The 20,448-nt window shown below is 47.2% G+C and overlaps 1 protein-coding gene across 1 annotated transcript in view; it reads left to right on the top strand.

Annotated features, from left to right (window-relative positions):
* The window catches only part of LOC126291499 (uncharacterized), a 430,162-nt gene extending 415,999 nt beyond the window's left edge, over positions 1–14,163 (top strand). Inside the window, exon 2 of the mRNA XM_049985006.1 lies at positions 10,708–14,163. Within this exon, the coding sequence (XP_049840963.1) occupies positions 11,536–14,163 (2,628 nt within the window). The 5' untranslated portion in view covers positions 10,708–11,535. The remainder of the gene's footprint in view (positions 1–10,707) is intronic.
* The last annotated feature ends 6,285 nt before the right edge of the window (positions 14,164–20,448 follow it).

Below are 20,448 nucleotides of genomic sequence, written 5' to 3'. Positions count from 1 at the left end.
GCGTGTGCTATCTATGCTGCTCGGTATCCTGGACGACATCATCCAAGTGTCCGGACCGTTCGCCGGATAGTTACGTTATTTAAGGAAACCGGAAGTGTTCAGCCACATGCGAAACGTCAACCACGACCTACGACAAATGATTGTGCCCAAGTAGGTGTTTTAGCTGTGTCGCGGCTAATCCGCACATCAGTAGCAGACAAACTGCGCGAGAATCGGGAATCTCAAAAACGTCGGTGTTGAGAATGCTACATCAACATCGATTGCACCCGTACCATATTTCTACGCACCAGGAATTGCATGCCGACGACTTTGAACGTCCTGTACAGTTCAGCCACTGGGCACAAGAGGAATTACGGGACAATGACAGCTTTTTTGCACGCGTTCTATTTAGCGACGAAGCGTCATTCACCAACAGCGGTAACGTAAAACGGCATAATATGCACTATTGGACAACGGAAAATCCACGATGGCTGCGACAAGTGGATCATCAGCGACCTTGGCGGGTTCATGTATGGTGTGGCATTATAAGAGAAAGGACAATTTGGCCCCAGCTTTATTGATGGCAATCTAAATGATGCATGACAGAATGGCGATATACTTCCAACATGATGGATGTCCGGCACATAGCTCGCGTGCGGTTGAAGCGGTATTGAATAGCATATCATGACAGGTGGATTGGTCGTCGAAGCCCCATACCATGGCCCGCTCGTTCTTCGGATCTGACGTCTGCGGATTTCTTTCTGTGGGGAAAGTTGAAGGATATGTCGTGATCCACCGACAACGTCTGACAACATGCTACATCGCATTGCCAATGCATGGTTGGTTCAGATAGTTCTGAGCACTGTGGGACTTAACTTCTGAGGTCATCAGTCCCCTAGAACTTAGAACTACTTACAGCTAACTAACTTAAGGACATCACACACATTCATGCACGAGGCAGGATTCGAACCTGCGACCGTAGCGGTCGCGCGGTTTCAGACTGTAGCGCCTAGAACCGCTCGGCCACCCCGGCCGGCATCATTGCATGGCGAACGTTACGAAAGGCGAACTACTCACTTTTGAGAGGAATGTCGTTACACGTATTGCCAAATGCATTGAGGTTGACGGACATCATTTTGAGCATTTATTGCATTAGTCTGGTATTTACAGGTAATCACGCTGTAACAGCTAGCGTTCTCAGAAATGATAAGTTCAAAAAGGTACTTGTCTCACATTAGAACAAACGAAATAAAATGTTCAAACGTACCTACGTTCTGTATTTTAATTTAAAAAAACCTATATGTTACCGACTGTTCTTCTAAAATTGCTACGCATATGTCTGTGACTATTACAGCGCTATCTATCACATAGGGAAAAAAGTGGTTCAACTACAACATCCGTATTTCTTTACGTACTACCCGAATATGTAATAAAAAATGGGGGTTCGTATTTTTTTTAAAAACGGAGTTGATATCCGTTTACCTATGGCAGCGCCAGGTAGCGGGCCAACCATAGCGCCATCTGGTTTCCCCCTTCAAGCTAGACAAGCTTCGTTCTTTGTAGTTTTTTCGTTTGACGCTTATTTCATGAGATATTTGGCCCGCTCGCGATCAGTGGACCAGCCTGTATGTTCCAATAACCTACTGCAAATCGACGTTAGTGATATGACCCTGTAATTCAGCCCATTACTCCTATTTCCCTTCTTGGGTATTGGTGCGACTAAAGCAATTTTCTAGTCTTTAGGAGCGGAACTGTCTGTGAACGAGCGGTTGTATATAATTGCTAAATATGGAGCTACTTTATCAGCATACTGTCAACGGAACCTGACTGGTATACAATCTGAACCGGAGGCCTTGCTTTTATAATCGGGGTGCAAACAGTTTAATTACTCTCACAGTCCTCGTAGCAACACCATAGTAAACAGCGTCCATACAGTTGTGCAGAGATTTAGAGAACTACAGAAGAGAGTCCAGACTGGAGAGTTGCATCAAACAAGTCTCCGGACTGAAGACCGCAAAAGCAATTGAGTGACGGTACGGTAACGTCAGCAGTGGAGTCCGTAATGTGCACGGGTCATTAATCTCGTGTCTGTTTCCAGTCCGGCTCTGCCGTCTGCGAGACGAAACAATTCTTAGGGCAGGTTTAGACAGAGTTCTTTTCTCCTCTTCACATATCCTTTTATTGCCACTTTGCTGGCTCACGTCGGCGTCCCGTTGACGCTGATTGCGCATAAACGTCACGGGATATCTGAGCGCGCAGGCTAGATTTATGAGAATCTCCGGTGTAATGAGAGACAACGACGCAGCTTTCTAAGGTTTCCCCCTCCGGCGGTGTTTATGTTGTCGCTGTCGACGTTACTCTCTCAGAGAGGCCTCCAAATCTCTCCCTGTTAACGGCCGGCTGAGCATAGGCCGGTTACCCGATATCAAAGGTCCTCTGCCCATGAAGAGCCCGGCTGTCAACGGGATAGAAGCACCGGCGCGTTGCGAGCCTGCATTCCGCAGGTATCTCCCACACAGTCTACAAAACCGACGAAGCAGCTCTCTTATCTCCTCCCTCATCTCCCTTACGTGCTCTTCGCAGCCTCGGCTTGTAAAACTCACTAATTGCTATTTTTATAGCCAACGCTGTACGTTCTTGGACACGTCTCCAGCGTAAAACTAAGTATTAATTAAGGAAGAAACGAGGAAGACAAAATCGTAAACACAGAAGATCTCCGCTATAAATTATGGAACTTCTGCGGACATGAAATTTCTCTTCTTTTTCCTTGGCTGGGAATCGTGTAAAAGGAAGTTCTAAACGGATTTCACATGTCTTTTTTAAGAAACCTGCCTAATTAAAACCGTGCACCTTCCGACTAATTAAAGATATAGACGTACAGGGTATCGCGAAAGAAGAATTAGTACTCGGTTCTGTCACTTCGGCTGATTCGGCGGCGAGTATCTCTTGACATCGTTTGCTAAGGCTTTTTGGTTATATCAACGGTGGAGAGCATCTGTAAGTTTTTTCGAAAAAGACTCATTCCATTTCAAGACACTATAAACGGTGTAGATAAATACAATGTAGATGTCATTTTTCCATAAGATGAGGTTTAACAGCCGTAAAGTACACTACTGGCCATTAAAATTGCTACACCACGAAGATGACAGGCTACAGACACGAAATTTAATCGACAGGAAGAAGATGCTGTGATATGCAAATGATTAGCTTTCAGAGCATTCACACAAGGTTGGCGCCGGTGGCAACAACTGCAACGTCCTGACATGAGGAAAGTTCCCAACCGATTTCTCACACACAGACTGCAGTTGACCGGCGTTGCCTGGTGAAACGATGTTCTGATGCATCGTGTAAGGAGGAGAAATGCGTACCACCAATTTTTCCGACTTTGATAAAAGTCGGATTGTAGCCTATCGCGATTGTGGTTTATCTTATCGTGACATTGCTGCTCGCGTTGGTCGAGATCCAATGACTGTTAGCAGAATATGGAATCGGTGGATTCAGAAGGGTAATACGGAACGCCGTGCTGGATCCCAATGGCCTCGTATCACTAGCAGTCGAGATGACAGGCATCCTATCCGCATGGCTGTAGCGAATCGTGCAGCTACGTCTCGATCAGTGAGTCAACAGATGGGGACGTTTTCAAGACAACAACCATCTGCACGAACAGTTCGATGTTTACAGCAGCATGAACTGTCAGCTCGGAGACGATGGCTGCGGTTACCCTTGATGCTGCATCGCAGACAGGAGCGCCTGCGATGGTGTACTCAACGACGGACCTGGGGGCACGAATGCCAAAACGTCATTTTTCCGGATGAATCAGGATTCTGTTTGCAGCATCATGATGGTTTCATCCATGTTTGGTGACTTCGCGGTGAACGCACATTGGAAGCGTACCTGCAACGACCGCATGTTGTAGGTCCTGTACGGGCCTTTCTGGATACAGAAAATGTTCGACTGCTGCCCTGGCCAGCACATTCACCAGATCTCTCACCAATTGAAAACGTCTGGTCAATGGTGGGCAAGCAACTGGCTTGTCACAATACTCTTGATGAACTGTGGTATCGTGTTGAAGCAGCACTGGCAGCTGTTCCTGTACACGCCATCCAAGCTCTGTTTGTCTCAATGCCCAGGCGTATCAAGGCCGTTATTACGGCCAGAGGTGGTTGTTCTGGGTACTGGTTTCGCTGGATCTATGCACCCAAATTGCGTGAAAATGTAACCACATGTCAGTTGTAGTATAATGTATTTGTGAAATAAATACCCGTTTATTATCTGCATTTCTTCTTGGTGTGGCAATTATAATAACCAACAGCGTATTTTATAAAACGTATTTTAACCATCACTTGTTTATTTGTCCCATTAGTCATCTACCGGTTGTTTCTCCTGTGATGTCTGTATGTAATACACTCCTGGAAATGGAAAAAAGAACACATTGTCACCGGTGTGTCAGACCAACCATACTTGCTCCGGACACTGAGAGAGGGCTGTACAAGCAATGATCACACGCACGGCACAGCGGACACCCCAGGAACAGCGGTGTTGGCCGTCGAATGGCGCTAGCTGCGCAGCATTTGTGCACCGCCGCCGTCAGTGTCAGTCAGTTTGCCGTGGCATACGGAGCTCCATCGCAGTCTTTAATACTGGTAGCATGCCGCGACAGCGTGGACGTGAACCGTATGTGCAGTTGACGGACTTTGAGCGAGGGCGTATAGTGGGCATGCGGGAGGCCGGGTGGACGTACCGCCGAATTGCTCAACACGTGGGGCGTGACGTCTCCACAGTACATCGATGTTGTCGCCAGTGGTCGGCGGAAGGTGCACGTGCCCGTCGACCTGGGACCGGACCGCAGCGACGCACGGATGCACGCCAAGACCGTAGGATCCTACGCAGTGCCGTAGGGGACCGCACCGCCACTTCCCAGCAAATTAGGGACACTGTTGCTCCTGGGGTATCGGCGAGGACGATTCGCAACCGTCTCCATGAAGCTGGGCTACGGTCCCGCACACCGTTAGGCCGTCTTCCGCTCACGCCCCAACATCGTGCAGCCCGCCTCCAGTGGTGTCGCGACAGGCGTGAATGGAGGGACGAATGGAGACGTGTCATCTTCAGCGATGAGAGACGTTTCTGCCTTGGTGCCAATGATGGTCGTATGCGTGTTTGGCGCCGTGCAGGTGAGCGCCACAATCAGGACTGCATACGACCGAGGCACACAGGGCCAACACCCGGCATCATGGTGTGGGGAGCGATCTCCTACACTGGCCGTACACCTCTGGTGATCGTCGAGGGGACACTGAATAGTGCACAGTACATCCAAACCGTCATCGAACCCATCGTTCTACCATTCCTAGACCGGCAAGGGAACTTGCTGTTTCAACAGGTAATGCACGTCCGCATGTATCCCGTGCCACCCAACGTGCTCTAGAAGGTGTAAGTCAACTAGCCTGGCCAGCAAGATCTCCGGATCTGTCCCCCATTGAGCATGTTTGGGACTGGATGAAGCGTCGTCTCACGCGGTCTGCACGTCCAGCACGAACGCTGGTCCAACTGAGGCGCCAGGTGGAAATGGCATGGCAAGCCGTTCCCCAGGACTACATCCAGCATCTCTACGATCGTCTCTATGGGAGAATAGCAGCCTGCATTGCTGCGAAATATGGATATACACTGTACTAGTGCCGACATTGTGCATGCTCTGTTGCCTGTGTCTATGTGACTGTGGTTCTGTCAATGTGATCATGTGATGTATCTGACCCCAGGAATGTGTCAATAAAGTTTCCCCTTCCTGGGACAATGAATTCACGGTGTTCTTATTTCAATTTCCAGGAGTGTATATTGATTATTCCTTGCTGCTGTATTGGTATCTTGAAGATGTGAAAAAAGGAGGACAGTGCGCTGAAGCAGAGATGATGCTGAAGGCATACGAAACTAGGAGGGATATTGTTGCATGAAGTAAACCGTAAGGGGAGAGCCTTGCGAAAGTGCAGATACCACCAGTCGCGGTCCCAGGGCGTTAGTTACTCTTCAAGAAATTAACATGTAACTTCATATGTCGTCTAGACGCTGTGATAGGTTGCCACCGTAGAACTTTGTAACCAACAGGGACGTACGAGCGTATAAAGCCAGCTTGATACCAGCCCTGAGAACAGCAACGCAGGAGACTCACAAGGGTTAGAAAGAGAGCGAAAACGCCAAAAACTGTTGACCTAGCAGTCCCTACTCCGGGGCGGGGCTAAATGACGTATAACAATAATGTTGCAAGCCTTATTTGGCAGAGCAGTTACGTTTAGATTTCAGCTGAACAATGTTGATACCAAATACGGACTTAGTGCAACTGCATTAAAATCCCCGTCTTAGGAGCAGTAGAGGGGACCTAAATAAACCTTGATTGGCAGGAACCTGCAAGAGACCTACGGGTTTAGCTGGGTGGCTTTAAGTGGGAAAAATAGTGCCCCCAAGCGACTCTTTAAAACCCCTAGATTCCGCATTTTGACGGAGTTCTCAGTCAGACGATCTGGGAGCCGAATCCGCGTACGTCGACTCCAGCCTCGTTCCAGCACCGCGTAAGTATGCTCTCTCACTTGGAGTGCCTCAGTGAACAGAGTGACATTCAGTATGTTTTGTTTTGCAATTAAGTTGTTGCCTCAAGATGGTGCTAGAGTTTACTGCTGTCGTTAGCATCCACTCCTGGGCCTTCTGCACTGGCTTCTGTTGTAACAGTGTTATTCATGCTTTTTCTAACCCTAGCCTCCAGTGTGTTAGTTAGTCCTGTCTGGAATAAACAACTGTTTCTGAGCCCTCTTCGTCCAAAAGTCTCCGCAATGAGTTCCCTACCAAGTCCCATCACCTGCATTTCTAGTAAACGCCTGTACCAGGGTTGGCTCGGATAGCAGAAAACAATCAAATGCCTTCACTGTGAATTGTCCTTCAGCCTTCTGCTCTGTACCGCTCTGGAGCGCAGACTGACCAGTAACCCCTTCTCTCCCTCTCCCACCTTTGTCAGCACACGATTAATGGCCATTAAAATTGCTACACCATGAAGAAATGCAGATGATAAACGGGTATTCACTGGACAAATATGTTATACTAGAACTGAGATGTGATTATAACGCAGTTTGGGTGCATAGATCCTGAGAAATCAGTACCCAGAACAACCACCTCTGGCCGTAATAACAGCCTTGACACGCCTGGGCATTGAGAAAAACAGAGCTTGGATGGCGTGTACAGGTACAGCTGCCCATGCAGCTTCAACACGATACCACAGTTCATCAAGAGTAGCGACTGGCGTATTGTGACGAGCCAGTTGCTCACCCATAATTAACCAGACGTTTTAAGTTGTTGATAGATCTGGAGAATGTGTTGGCCAATGCAGCAGTCGAACATTTTCTGTATCCAGAAAGGCCCGTAAAGGACCGGCAACGTGCTGTCGTGCATTATCGTGCTGTATGTAGGGTTTCGCACGGATCGAATGAAGGGTAGAGCCACGGGTCGTAACACATCTGAAATGTAACGTCCACTGTTCTAAGTGCCGTCAATGCGAACAAGAGGTGACCGAGACGTGTAACCATTGGCACCCCATACCATCACGCCGGGTGATACGCCAGTACGGCAATGACGTATACACGCTTCCAATGTGCGTTCACCGTGATGTCGCCAAACACGGATGCGACCATCAGGGTGCTGTAAACACAACCTGGATTTATCCGAAGAAATGACGTTTTGCCATTCGTGCACCCAGGTTCGTCGTTGAGTACACCATCGCAGGCGTTCCTATCTGTGATACAGCGGCATGGGTAAACGCAGCCATGGTCTCCGAACTGATAGTCCATGCTGCTGCAAACGTCGTCAAACTGTTCGTGCAGACGGTTGTTGTCTCGGAAACGTCCCCATCTGTTGACTCAGGGATCGAGAGGTGGCTGCACGATCCGTTACAGCCATGCGAATAAGATGCCTGTCATTTCGACTACTAGTGATAAGAGGCCGTTGGGATCCAGCACGGCGTTTCGTATTACCCTCCTCAAGCCACCGATTCCATATTCTTCTAACAGTCATTGGATCTGGACAACGCGAGCAGCAACGTCGCGATACGTTAAACCGCAATCGCGATAGGCTACAATCCGACCTTTATCAAAGTCGGAAACGTTATGGTACACATTTTTCTTCCTTACACGAGGCATCAAAACAACATTTCACCAGGCAACGCCCGTCAACTGCTGTTTGTGCATGAGAAATCGGTTGGAACCTCTCCTCATGTCAGCACGTTGTAGGTGTCGCCACCGGCGCTAACCTTGTTTGAATGCTCTGAAAAGCTAATCATTTACATATCACAGCATCTTCTTCCTGTCTATTAAATTTCACGTTTGTAGCACGTCATCTTCGTGGTTGTAGCAATTTTAATGGCCAGTAGTGTATATTTGACATGCTATATGACCGTGAGTATCCTAAGACAAATTACGCCAGAATTTCACTGAATAATTTCGATATTGTTCAGCTTCAAAGGAATATGGGAGACTTTTAACTAATCTGTTGTACCCTACATCCTGGTCGATGGTTAATAACCGAAACCGATAGATGACTAATGGGACAAATAAACAGCTGATGGTTAAAATGCATTTTATAAAGTAATGCAGATGAATGGGAAAATAAATGCTGTGTTGCTCGAAAACATATGCTGCTTGATAGTCTGCTGCTACTAGATTTATTACCATTACGTTTAGTCAACACGTGAGTATTACGGAAACGCCCTGTGAACTCAAATAGCAATCTTTCTTGTATCTTTGTTGGTTACATGAATATGGACAGCAGTGCGACTTTTTTGTAAACAGTACTCTAAACTCTGTATTGAGTAATTCACTCCTCAAGACCTGTTAAAAACGTTTCGCGTAAACAAATAAGTTTTGTCAAGAAGCAAGCCCCCATGGACGTAGTAGAGTGTGTCATTAACTGTCGATGTGGACTCGCTGCTTGACATGGTGAAGTGTGTATCGATGTGGATTTGCTTCGTCATGAAAATTATCGTAAACAGTTATTATTGTGAGAAATGTTTTACGTACTATGTGGGGCTTAAAAGAGCAAATAAGTTTTGTTCAAATTATGGTGTAACATTCGTGCAGTTTATGCCATTGACCACTGATTAGGGTCACTGACCGAAACTAGTAGCGAACAGTGCAAAACAAATGACAGCTGAAGATTTCATCATGAATTTTCAGACTTATTTAGCGGCTGGCTATCCCACCTGCAAACATATATACTGTATATTGGCTACTAACTCCATCTACAAGTGGGTAATAAAAATTTTGTAACGCCCTGTAAACGATGTTTTACTTTTCAGAATGAACTGTACTAGCACATCGTCAGCTTCCTTTTCCACTATGGTTTCGGCACAGAACTTGCGCTTTCCGATAGCTGTGAGAACTTTCGTGTGTCTTACAGCTTTTCCGTAAGCACATTACGGGACTTCATGTTCATCATTACGTACTTAGTTTCGTGTACCATGTATCATCTCTACTATTCCTGAATGGAAACATCCCCCAGGCTGTGGATGAACTATGTCTCCGCAAAATCCTTTCTTTCAAGAGTGCTAGTTCGGCAAGGGTCGCAGGAGAGCTTCTGTAAAGTTTGGAAGGTAGGAGACGAGGTACTGGCAGGAGTAAAGCTGTGAGTACCGGGCGTGAGTCGTACTTGGATAGCTCAGATGGCAGAGCACTTGCCCGCGAAAGACAAAGGTCCCGAGTTCGAGTCTCGGTCCGGCACACAGTTTTAATCTGCCACGAAGTTTCATCTGCACTATTAATCGTAATGATACAGAACGTGTTACTTTACACTAACAGTACACATTAATATGTAAATTTGGTTACATGCTGACCATTTAATACAGTTTTGAGTTAGTAATTTCTGCTCACAACCCTTTACAAGTTACAAAAATAGAAATTTACTTTCGGCGAGCTTTGCAGTTTCTTGTCAAACTTTTTCCTTCTCTTTCATTTACCTGTGAGGTGCTTTACACTATAGTCTCTAAATTTAGAAACTGCATTATAGTTTTAAACATATATTCGTCCAGGACCTACAAGATTGCAGAAACTGATACGGAAATTGAATATGTGATATTTAGCGGATCAGTAGTATAAGTATGCCTTTAAAAAGTGAACGTGTTCTTCTGGTACTTGAGGGTCCTTGTCCACAAGTGTCAGTAGTGCAAACAATTGTTCTATACCTGTTTAACAGGACATCTTAGCGAAAATCTTTTTCGCAGCTTTCTTATTTTGTACTCAGGATTAATTAGTACCACGTTGAAATAGTATGAGAGGCGACGTTCATGCGCCACAGGAGGATGAAACGCAAATGTTGATAATAGTTACTTGCCTTAACCTGCTTTTCGAGTAAATCTTTATTCCGGTGGTGTACCTCATCAGATATTTTATACGATTTCGCAGAGTGAGACTGCATGGAGACCGTTCAGGATCTTAGAAATCAGGAACGTTACTCGCCAACAGAATCTCAGTGAAGTACTGTGGATTACTTTAAAACGGCACACATTGACAGGAAGAAGTGGCAAAAGCAGTTTTAACGCTCGGGAACAGAGACTTTTTTTCTCCGTACGGCGATCAGATTTGCAGTTTTTGTTTGTGCTGCAAATCGAATTACATTTACTTCGCTCGTACGTAGTATATCTTAGAGAATAAGTGCTTACCTTCTCGAGTACATACCGAGTTTATTCATGTCTTTTGTGCTCAGGCGGAATTGTCAGCAGCTGCCTGAGAAGATTCGGCTGAGAAAGGACATTCGTGAGGTGCGGTCTAAACGTCGGGGGCCCACCGATCGTTCGTCTTCGGGAGCCGAGTGCGACTACGAGACGCGGCCGCGCTGGAGTGAGAAGACAATCATTTCTCCTCCTGATCGTGTCATCTGTTCCGAAAGGACTCGAGCAGACTACTTTGTCAGTAGAAACTAATGGCTGGTGCTGCATTAACCAGGCGACCTCTCCGACAGTCAGTGGGAGTGTCACCTGCTAACTAAATTTCCATAACTTCTGCGAGTAAATTCAGATACAACAGAGTACATATAGAAAAATTGTTCAGTTCCTCTTTCCTTAAGACCATTCACGTAATATGTTCATGTTCTATTTGTGAAGCATTAATTGACTCAACACTTTGACTGTTGACTGTGGGAGAATAAAATTCGTTTCCAGCATTTGGGATCAAAAGCTAACTTACTGAAAAGGAAACTGAAGTAACTTCAACATCAAACAGACCTGCAAAGGCTACTAAGTGCATGAAATACAGTACTTACCAGAAGAGTTGAAGCTGTTTTAGTGAGTCGTGCCAACACTGACGTTTGACCTAATGCAGAACTCAAACTTTGTATCATATCGTAAAACGTCAAAAATGGCAGCATTTATTCTCGTAAACAGGTAACTTTTTCCAAATTTTTTACGTATCCCCCCCTCCCTCCTTCCGAGAAATCGACTAAACAGACTCACGAGTGAATGTAACATCAAGAATGGAAGTATTCGAATTATCACTCAGCCTGGGATGAGATGCGATAAGTGGCGTCACACAAGTTATGACGTCAGACATTCGTAGGCCACCTGCGCCGGGCAGATCCGGACGCGGTAGTTCCCAAGACGACCGACAGGGCGGAGCTGCTGGCGAATCTGCCGACATGTCCGCAGCGCGTTTGCGTTCGCCAAAAGGTCTGCTCGTGGCAGCTTCGGAAGACGATGAGGAGCTGACCAGTACTCCCAGATGCGAGCTACAGCCTCGGGATATTGCTGAAAGGGGCCCAGACGATACGACTGGCAGAATTAGAGGTCAAGTATCTGCGATCGTATCCGAAGGAGACGAATCAGATGATCTGGTGGCCAAGTCTGATGCTAGACATCTGGCTCAGCATCTCGCTGGTATAAATTTGGGCCAAAAGTCTCAAATCCATTCCCAAGACAGTGAAACCAAATTACCACTGCAGTCACAGGGAATTTGTGGCACTAAAACTAAATTATTAGATAAAAAGCAAGATTTTGCTGAGAGAGATGTGCTGAATGTATCGAAGAGTCCCTTAACCCAAAGCAGGCCGCTCGGAAAAGAAGCAGAGCAGTCCACGAGCGAGAAACGCAGTGGAATCGTTCTCCCGAAATTAAACGTTGAAACTAAAGCGAAAGATCATTCTATATCACTCGCGACACTGATGGAGGAGGAAGCTGACTCCAACAGGAACCTAGTCTCCCCTCAAGTCGAAGTAATAATACATGAAGATACTACTGGTCCGTCAGAAGAACTAGAGGACTGGGCAGTGATCACTGGAAGGGAGAGGAAGTGCTCTGAAGAAGAATCTGGCAGGATGGCCCCTCACAGGATATCGCCTTCCTTTAGCGGCTGGCAGGCAGACAGTGGTGAAGACACACCGATTGTGTCCCCATTGCTTTCGAGGCGTGACTCCCGAATGACAGGGGACACAGACAGCGTATCCACCAGGAGTTCCATTTCGTCAGAACCCTTACTCTCTTCACGCACCATGGGTGATGTCGATAGCCTGTCTACTAGAAGTTCCATCTCTTCAGAACCTGCGATGACATCTTCAGTTACTGCATCTTCTAGATCCAGTCGGGGCAGCCTCGAACTGGGAAGTGAACACTATGGCGGGCTTCTGTTAACTCCGTCAGACTTCTCTAGTACCGATGACGGAGCTTCTGACTGCTCTGGCCTCACTGTAGACCTACAACACCGAACATCGCTGGATGATTCAATTCCCATGACATCACCCAAAGACTGGGGATTTCTCGAAGAAGTCGGTAGTCGCATGGTGAATCCACTACTACATACTATGCCAGGACGTTTCTTTCATAGTCTGGACCAAGACTGCGGTGCGTCTTTGCCTGGAGGGTGGTGTGCCTCAGATGAATCTACAACAAGTGGCTTCATGAGTGCATCGGTGACTTCGTCTGAGCTATCCAGTAGTAGGCCCAAGACGTCATGGAGGTCAAGCAGTGGGGGCGAATTGCTGCTGGCAGTCGATCGGCGGTTATCGACAGATGATACTGCTTCGACTTTGTCCCCACCTGTCGGCTGGAGTGCTTCTGATGAACCTTTGTGTGGACCCAGTGGTGTTTCGAGTTCTGGAGAGAATGCGGGAAATAAGGTCGGACAGGAAGACACAACAGAAGCAATGGGGCGACAGAGAAGGCACGCAGCATCAGACGAGGAACGACCAGAGCTCGGCTCCACGAGTGCTGAAGAATGTTCGTCAGAGAGGGATAGACCAGTGATGACCATCGATCAGTCAGGTGGCAACAAAGATGCGATAACTAGCAGGAGAAAGCAGAGTGCCCCGACAGCTCCGCCATCGGGTGCCGGATCTGAGGCGACGTCGAGGAAGGAAAGGAGGCTGCCGCCGATTGCACCAAAAAGTGGGAGACCACAGCCTCTGAGGAGGTTCAGTGCCGGGCCGATGCAACGGACCTACTCCGAGGTCTGCTCTCAGAAGCCTCCGGTCAGGCTCTCTGCCCGCCGCCAAACTCTGGCGTACGCTGGTGGAACGGGGTTCGCAGAGGACCGGGCAGACGCCGCGACCGGAGGTGACGGACGGGGAAGTGCGCCGTTCGTCGGGCAGGTGCGAAGCGGCAGGAAGATTTCTTCTGGGACAATCGGAGCAGGGAGGGGTCAGCGCTCTGCCCAGGCGCCTCAGAGGCGAATCAGGGAAGAGGGACCACCAGTGGCGGAGCCCCCGTCCGATACAAAAGCGGCGGATGGTTCCGGGGGTTTCGCGTCTGCTGGGTCCCCGGAGGTCGTCCGGCGGGGCGAGCCCCCCGCGTGCCGTACGCGCGCGGCTGTGGCGCTGACGATGCCGCCCCCGGGGGCGGAGGAATCCCCGGACTCGCCGCCGCCTCCCGGCGACTGGCCCGGCGGCCCCCGCTGCCCGTCGCCCCTGCACGGCTCCAGCAGGCCGCGCTCCCTCATGGAGTCCCTGCTGCTGGCCAAGATGGAGCGCGCCTCGGCGCCCGGGGCCGGCGGCGGCCTGCTGAGGCGGATGGACTCCACGGACTCGGCCACCAGCTCGCTGTCCTCCAGCTCGGCCGCCGGGCCCGACGTCTGCCGCTGCGACGACTGCCTGCTCGGCATCGCCGACCTGTACGCCTCGTCGCCCGCCGAGGACGCGCGCCGCCGCAAAAAGGTAACTCTCATCTCGCACAACTGACTGCCACTCTGCTACATGTCGGGATCTCCCTCCTACGAACAGAGATTTGCTTTTAGTTTATCTGAAATTCCACTACTAACCGTCCCAAATAATAACGCAAAATGTCCTATGTGGTTTTTAGGCGGTTTTTCCCACCTTACTAGGTGAATACCGGGCTGGTCCCCAAGTCCCGCCTCAGTTACACGACTCGCAGACATTTGAAACACATTCACATTATTCCACAACTTACACTAGCTGCCGACAGCTCGGGTATACTAAATCCGTCCCGGGGGGTATGGGGTGGCAGCAGGAAGGGCATCCGGCCACCCCTTACAATTAACCATGCCAAATCCTTACTTAACCCTGCCTACCCTGCGCACCATGCAGGATAAAGGCGGTAGCGAAAGAAAGAAAGAAAGAAAGCAGTTTAAAACGTAAACAAGCTCAGCAAGCGAAACTGTTTTCACGTCTCTACGCAACAGGCGGTTTGTGACGTCATCAGACCGCTGCCCAAGGTCGCAGAGGCTCGCTGACGTGTGTTATGGAACCTGTAATGGGGATGCTTTGTTTAGCTCTGAGGCACACAACCTGTCTAATTTCAGCCCTTGTCCATTTCTGTAAAAACTGTTTTTGTATGTGTGGTGGACTGGGGACGTCCACTTTGATGAGCATTATGGTGCCGCTAACATGCCTAATAAATGTGTCGTGGTAGAGCGGATGCGTAGGTCCTAGGGCAGTTCACACACAAAGAAAGTAACAGAGACTAGGGAATAGTGAAATATACAGGGTGGTCCATTCATAGTGACCGGGCCAAATATCTTACGAAAGAAGCGTCTAACGAAAAAACTGCAAAGAACGAAACTCGTCTAGCTTGAAGGGGGAAACCAGATCGCGCTATGGTTGCCCCACTAAATGGAGCTGCCATAGGTCTAACGAATATCTACTGCGTTTTTTAAAAATAGGAACCCCCATTATTTATTACATATTTGTGTAGTACGTAAAGAAATATGAATGTTTTAGTTGACCACTTTTTTCGCTTTGTGGTAGATGGCGCTGTAATAGTCACAAACATATCGCTCACAATTTTAGACGAACAGTCGGTAACAGATAGGTTTTAAAATACGGAACGCAGGTACGTTTGAACATTTTATTTCGGTTGTTCCAATGTGATACATGTACCTTTGTGAACTTTAGGTAACCTAAGGATATCACACAACACCCAGCCATCACGAGGCAGAGAAAATCCCTGACCCCGCCGGGAATCGAACTGGAGAACCCGGGCGTGGGAAGCGAGAACGCTACCGCACGACCACGAGATACGGGCAGTTCGCCTTCCGTAATGTTCGCACATGCATTGACAATGCGCTGACACATGTTGTCAGGCGTTGTCGGTGGATCACAATGGCAAATATCCTTCAACTTTCCCCACAGAAAGAAATCCGGGGACGTCAGATCCGATGAACTTGCGGGCCACGGTATGGTGCTTCGACGACCAATCCACCTGTCATGAAATATGCTATTCAATACCGCTTCAACCGCACGCGAGCTCTGTGCCGGACATCCATCATGTTGGAAGTACATCGCCCTTCTGTGATGCAGTGAAACATGTTATAGTAACATCGGTAGCACATTACGTAGGAAATCAGCATACATAGAACTATTTAGATTGCCATCGATAAAATGGGGGCCAATTATCCTCCCTCTCATAATGCCGCACCATACATTAACCCGCCAAGGTCGCTGATGTTCCACTTGTCGCAGCCATCGTGAATATTCCGTTGCCCAATAGTGCATATTATGCCGGTTTACGTTACCGCTGTTGGTGAATGACGCTTCGTCGCTAAATAGAACGCGTGCAAAAAAGTTGTCATCGTCCGTAATTTCTCTTGTGCTCAGTGGCAGAATTGTACACGATGTTCAAAGTCATCGCCATGCAATTCCTGGTGCGTAGAAATATGGTACGGGTGCAATTGATGTTGATGTAGCATTCTCAGCACCGACGTTTTTGAGATTCCCTATTCTCGCGCAATTTGCCTGCTACTGATGTGCGGATTAGCCGCGACAGCAGCTAAAACACCTACTTGGGCATCATCATTTGTTGCAGGTCGTGGTTGACGTTTCACTTGTGGCTGAATACTTCCTGTTTCCTTAAATAACGTAACTATCAGGCGAACGGTCCGGATACTTGGATGATGTCTTCCAGGATACCGAGCAGCATACATAGCACACACTCATTGGGTATTTTGATCACAATAGCCATACATCAACACGATATCGACCTTTTCCGCAATTGGTAAACGATCCATTTTTAACACATGTAATGTATCACTAAGCAAATACCGTCCATACTGGCGGAGTGTTACGTGATACCACATACTTATACGTTTGAGACTATTACAGTGCCATCTACTACAAAGCGAAAAAAGTGGTCCAACAGCGATGTTTCTGCTGCCGACGGACGTCGACGGAATTGCTGTTACCAACTGTTGCAAACTTTTCTTGTGTCGTATCTCAGTACACCACACTACTTTTAAATTTCGGCAGCCTGTACATCGTAGTATAAGAATGACTGTAACTTGATAATACCATTGTGTCATAGAAATGACCTTGATGTTTCCTGTTCGTAGTGCATGATATTGTGCTACCGAATTATCCCTGTTTCCCAGAATTAAAAAGCACAAGAGAGATTGTCATCTGAGCAACACAGATAAAGTGGCATTAGCAGTGACCAGGGAACCATCCAATTAGTTCCTCCGATACTGTGGTTTTACCATTACTATGCTATGGTATACATACAGGTTGTTAGAATAAAAAACGAACGATACATCTTAAAGAAAAAAGAAGAAGCGTTGAAACTTCATGGCATATTCTCGAACTCGGGACCTTCGCCTTTCGCGAGCAAGTGCACAACCATCTGAGCTACCCAAGCACGACTCATGACCATTCCTCACAGATTCAATTACGGCAGTATCTTGTCGCCTACCTTCTAAACTTCCCAAAATCTCTCCCGCATAGCTTGGAGGAAGCTTTCTGAAGAAGCGTTGAAATCAAAGCCATTGTGGGCCTTAGCATGAAATCAAGCAATTAGCGCCAACGCTTCCCCACTGTTACCCCATAACACACGTCTGCACAGCTCCGCGATCTTAGGAGGCAAGGGTCTGATAAAGTCACACCCAACCGTTGTTTTACAGATTCGTGTAAACAATTCGCCTTCGTGAAACCGTTTGAGTTCGATATTTTTTTCTGAGTTTTAATAGTCTCTGATGATTATCTTCAGCACTTCCGGACCAAATTCTAGGCAGAGAAATGAGTCTCGATCTATGACCTAATGCCTAAACAAGAATTGCCAATGAGCGAGATATGGACTGTGAAATCCTGTATTGCATGATAAGAATGTAGAATCCCAAATCGACAATTCGAGTGGATATACATTACTTATCTTGTGGTCATTCGTTCTCCAGGGCTACAGATCCAGAGGTCCATTTCATCACTGCCGTGATCCTGTGGTTATGAAAGACAACCAAAAGGACCGAGTTAATTTTTTAATTACTGCTGAGTACAAAAACAGTAACACGAATTCGATGCACTGAAAAATATCTCTGAAACAGTTCTGCCTGCTTCACGACAGGCAAAAGAGTGCAGCGCCAATTTTAAAGCACAAGATCCGTTAGTGACGGCGTAGCTCTTTCGAAGCCGGTCATCCAATAAAACATTGTTTTGGCGCTCTTGGCTTGTGAAGTTTTCTTCAGTTATCGCAACTGTTGTTAAGGTTTTGATTTATTACTGTTACCAAAATTTCCTTCCTGTTGTACACTACTGGCCATTAAAATTGCTACACCACGAAGATGACGTGCTACAGACGGCAAATTTAACCGACAGGAAGAAGATATTGATATGAAAATGATTAGTTTTTCAGAGCATTCACACACGGTTGGCACCGGTGGCGACACCTACAACGTGCTGACATGAGGAAACTTTCCAACCGAGTTCTCATACACAAATAGCAGTTGACCGGCGTTGCCTGGTGAAACGTTGTTGTGATGCCTCGTGTAAGGAGGAGAAACGCGTACCATCACGTTTCCGACTTTGATGAAGGTCGAATTGTAGCCTATAGCGATTGAGGTTTATCGTATCGCGTCATTGATGCTCGATGACTGTTAGCAGAATATGGAATCGGTGGATTCAGAAGGGTAATACGGAACGCCGTGCAAGATCCCAACGGCCTCGTATCACTAGCAGTCGAGATGACAGGCATCTTATCCGCATGGCTGTAACGGATCATGCAGCCACGTCTCGATAGCTGAGTCAACAGATGGGGACGTTTGCAAGACAACAACCATTTGTACGAATAGTTCAACATTTGCAGCAGCATGGATTATCAGCTTGGACACCACAGCTGCGGTTACCCTTGACGCTGCATCACAGACAGGAGCGCCTGCGATGATGTACTCAACGTCGAACCTGGGTGCACGAATGGCAAAACGTCATTTTTTCGGATGAATCCAGGTTCTGTTTACAGCGTGATGATGGTCACATCCGTGTTTGGCGACATCGCGTGAACACAAATTGGAAGCGTGTATTCATCATCGCCATACTGGCGTATCAGCCGGTGTGATGCTATGGGGTGCCATTGGTTACTCGTCTCGGTCACCTCTTGTTCGTATTGACGGCACTTTGAACAGTGGACGTTACATTTCAGATGTGTTACGACACGTGCCTCTACCCTTCATTCGATCCCTGCGAAACCCTACATTTCAGCAGGATGATGCATGACCGCACGTTGCAGGTCCTTTACGGGCCTTTCTGGAAACAGAAAATGTTTGGCTGCTGCCCTGGCCAGCACATTCTCCAGATCTCTCACCTTTTGAAAACGTCTGGTCAATGGTAGCCGAGCAACTGGCTCGTCACAATACGCAACTCACTACTCTCGATGAACTGTGGTATCCTGTTGAAGCTGCATGGTCAGCTGTACCTGTACATGCCATCCAAGCTCTCTTTGACTCAAGGCGCAGGCGTATCGAGGCCATTATTACGGCCAGAGGTGGTTGTTCTGGGTACTGATTTCTCAGTATCTATGCACCCAAATTGCGTGAAAATGTAATCACATGTCAGTTCTAGTACAATATATTTGTCCAATGAATACCCGTTTATCACCTTCAATTCTTCTTGGTGTAGCAATTTTAATGGCCAGTAGTGTATTATTTCATAGAAATGACTAAGAAATCTTTAATCTTTCGAAACAAATGAAGTAATGAACTCCATAGCTGCATCATTTCATAAAAGTATTTCCAGACTAGGCTTGGTACCATTCTGCAGTAAAACGGGTGTCCGGGGACGACATCGAGAAACTACCGATCAGACCAGGTCGGCGAAGGGAAGAGGGGTAGGTCTTGTTTTGCACACTGAAAGTACACACGTACCCTAAAGTCGCAACACATGGCAGCATGGCATTATTGTATCGGTAACGCTGTACCAATCTTTGTGCCATGTGTCGGCATTGTTATTAAGATAGAGTACATCGCTTTTCCCATTGTCTAGAATAACACAATATTCCAGACAAACGCATATTTTACGAATTAAAATTACTTTTTTTTAAATAAAGGTTAATCCAAAAACTAAAAATTTTGGCACTACTCTTACGAGGGGTATTCATGAACAAAAAAAAAAAAAAAAAATGGAGCAGGACTGTCGTGAGCGAAAATGGTTAAGTACGCATTTCTGCCGCTAGGCGTCTATAGCACAACACATTGCCAACACATTTTTTTATGATGGCAAGTTTAAGTGAACAACATTCAGTTGTGAAATTTTTTTCTCTACTCGGTAAAAAAGCTGCTGAAACTGTTTTAGTTAAAAAAATGGTTCACGTGGATCTGAGCACTATGGGACTCAACATATGAGGTCATCAGTCCCCTAGAACTTAGAACTACTTAAACCTAACTAACCTAAGGACATCACACACATCCATGCCCGAGGCAGGATTCCAACCTGCGGCCGTAGCAGTCGCGCGGTTCCAGACTGTAGCGCCTAGAACCGCTCGGCCCCATCGGCCGGCGAAACTTTTTTTAGTGATGAAAACACGTTACCAAGATGAAGCTATGGAAAAACTCAAGTGTACGAGTGTTTCCCTAGATTTAACTGTCGATTGTTGACAAATGTCGTCCTGGACGTCTATCAACAGCCGAATCGAGGAAACTATAAAAAAAAAGAATAATTCGAGAGGTTGTGCTCACAGACGGTCGACAAGTTTTCAGCTATCAGAGATTAATGGGCTACCTTGAAGTTCGGTTCAGCGAATTTTATGGATGA

Source organism: Schistocerca gregaria, chromosome 9, assembly GCF_023897955.1.
Source record: "Schistocerca gregaria isolate iqSchGreg1 chromosome 9, iqSchGreg1.2, whole genome shotgun sequence".
Taxonomy (NCBI): Eukaryota; Metazoa; Arthropoda; class Insecta; order Orthoptera; family Acrididae; genus Schistocerca; species Schistocerca gregaria.
This window is presented reverse-complemented; position numbering and strand designations above follow the sequence as displayed.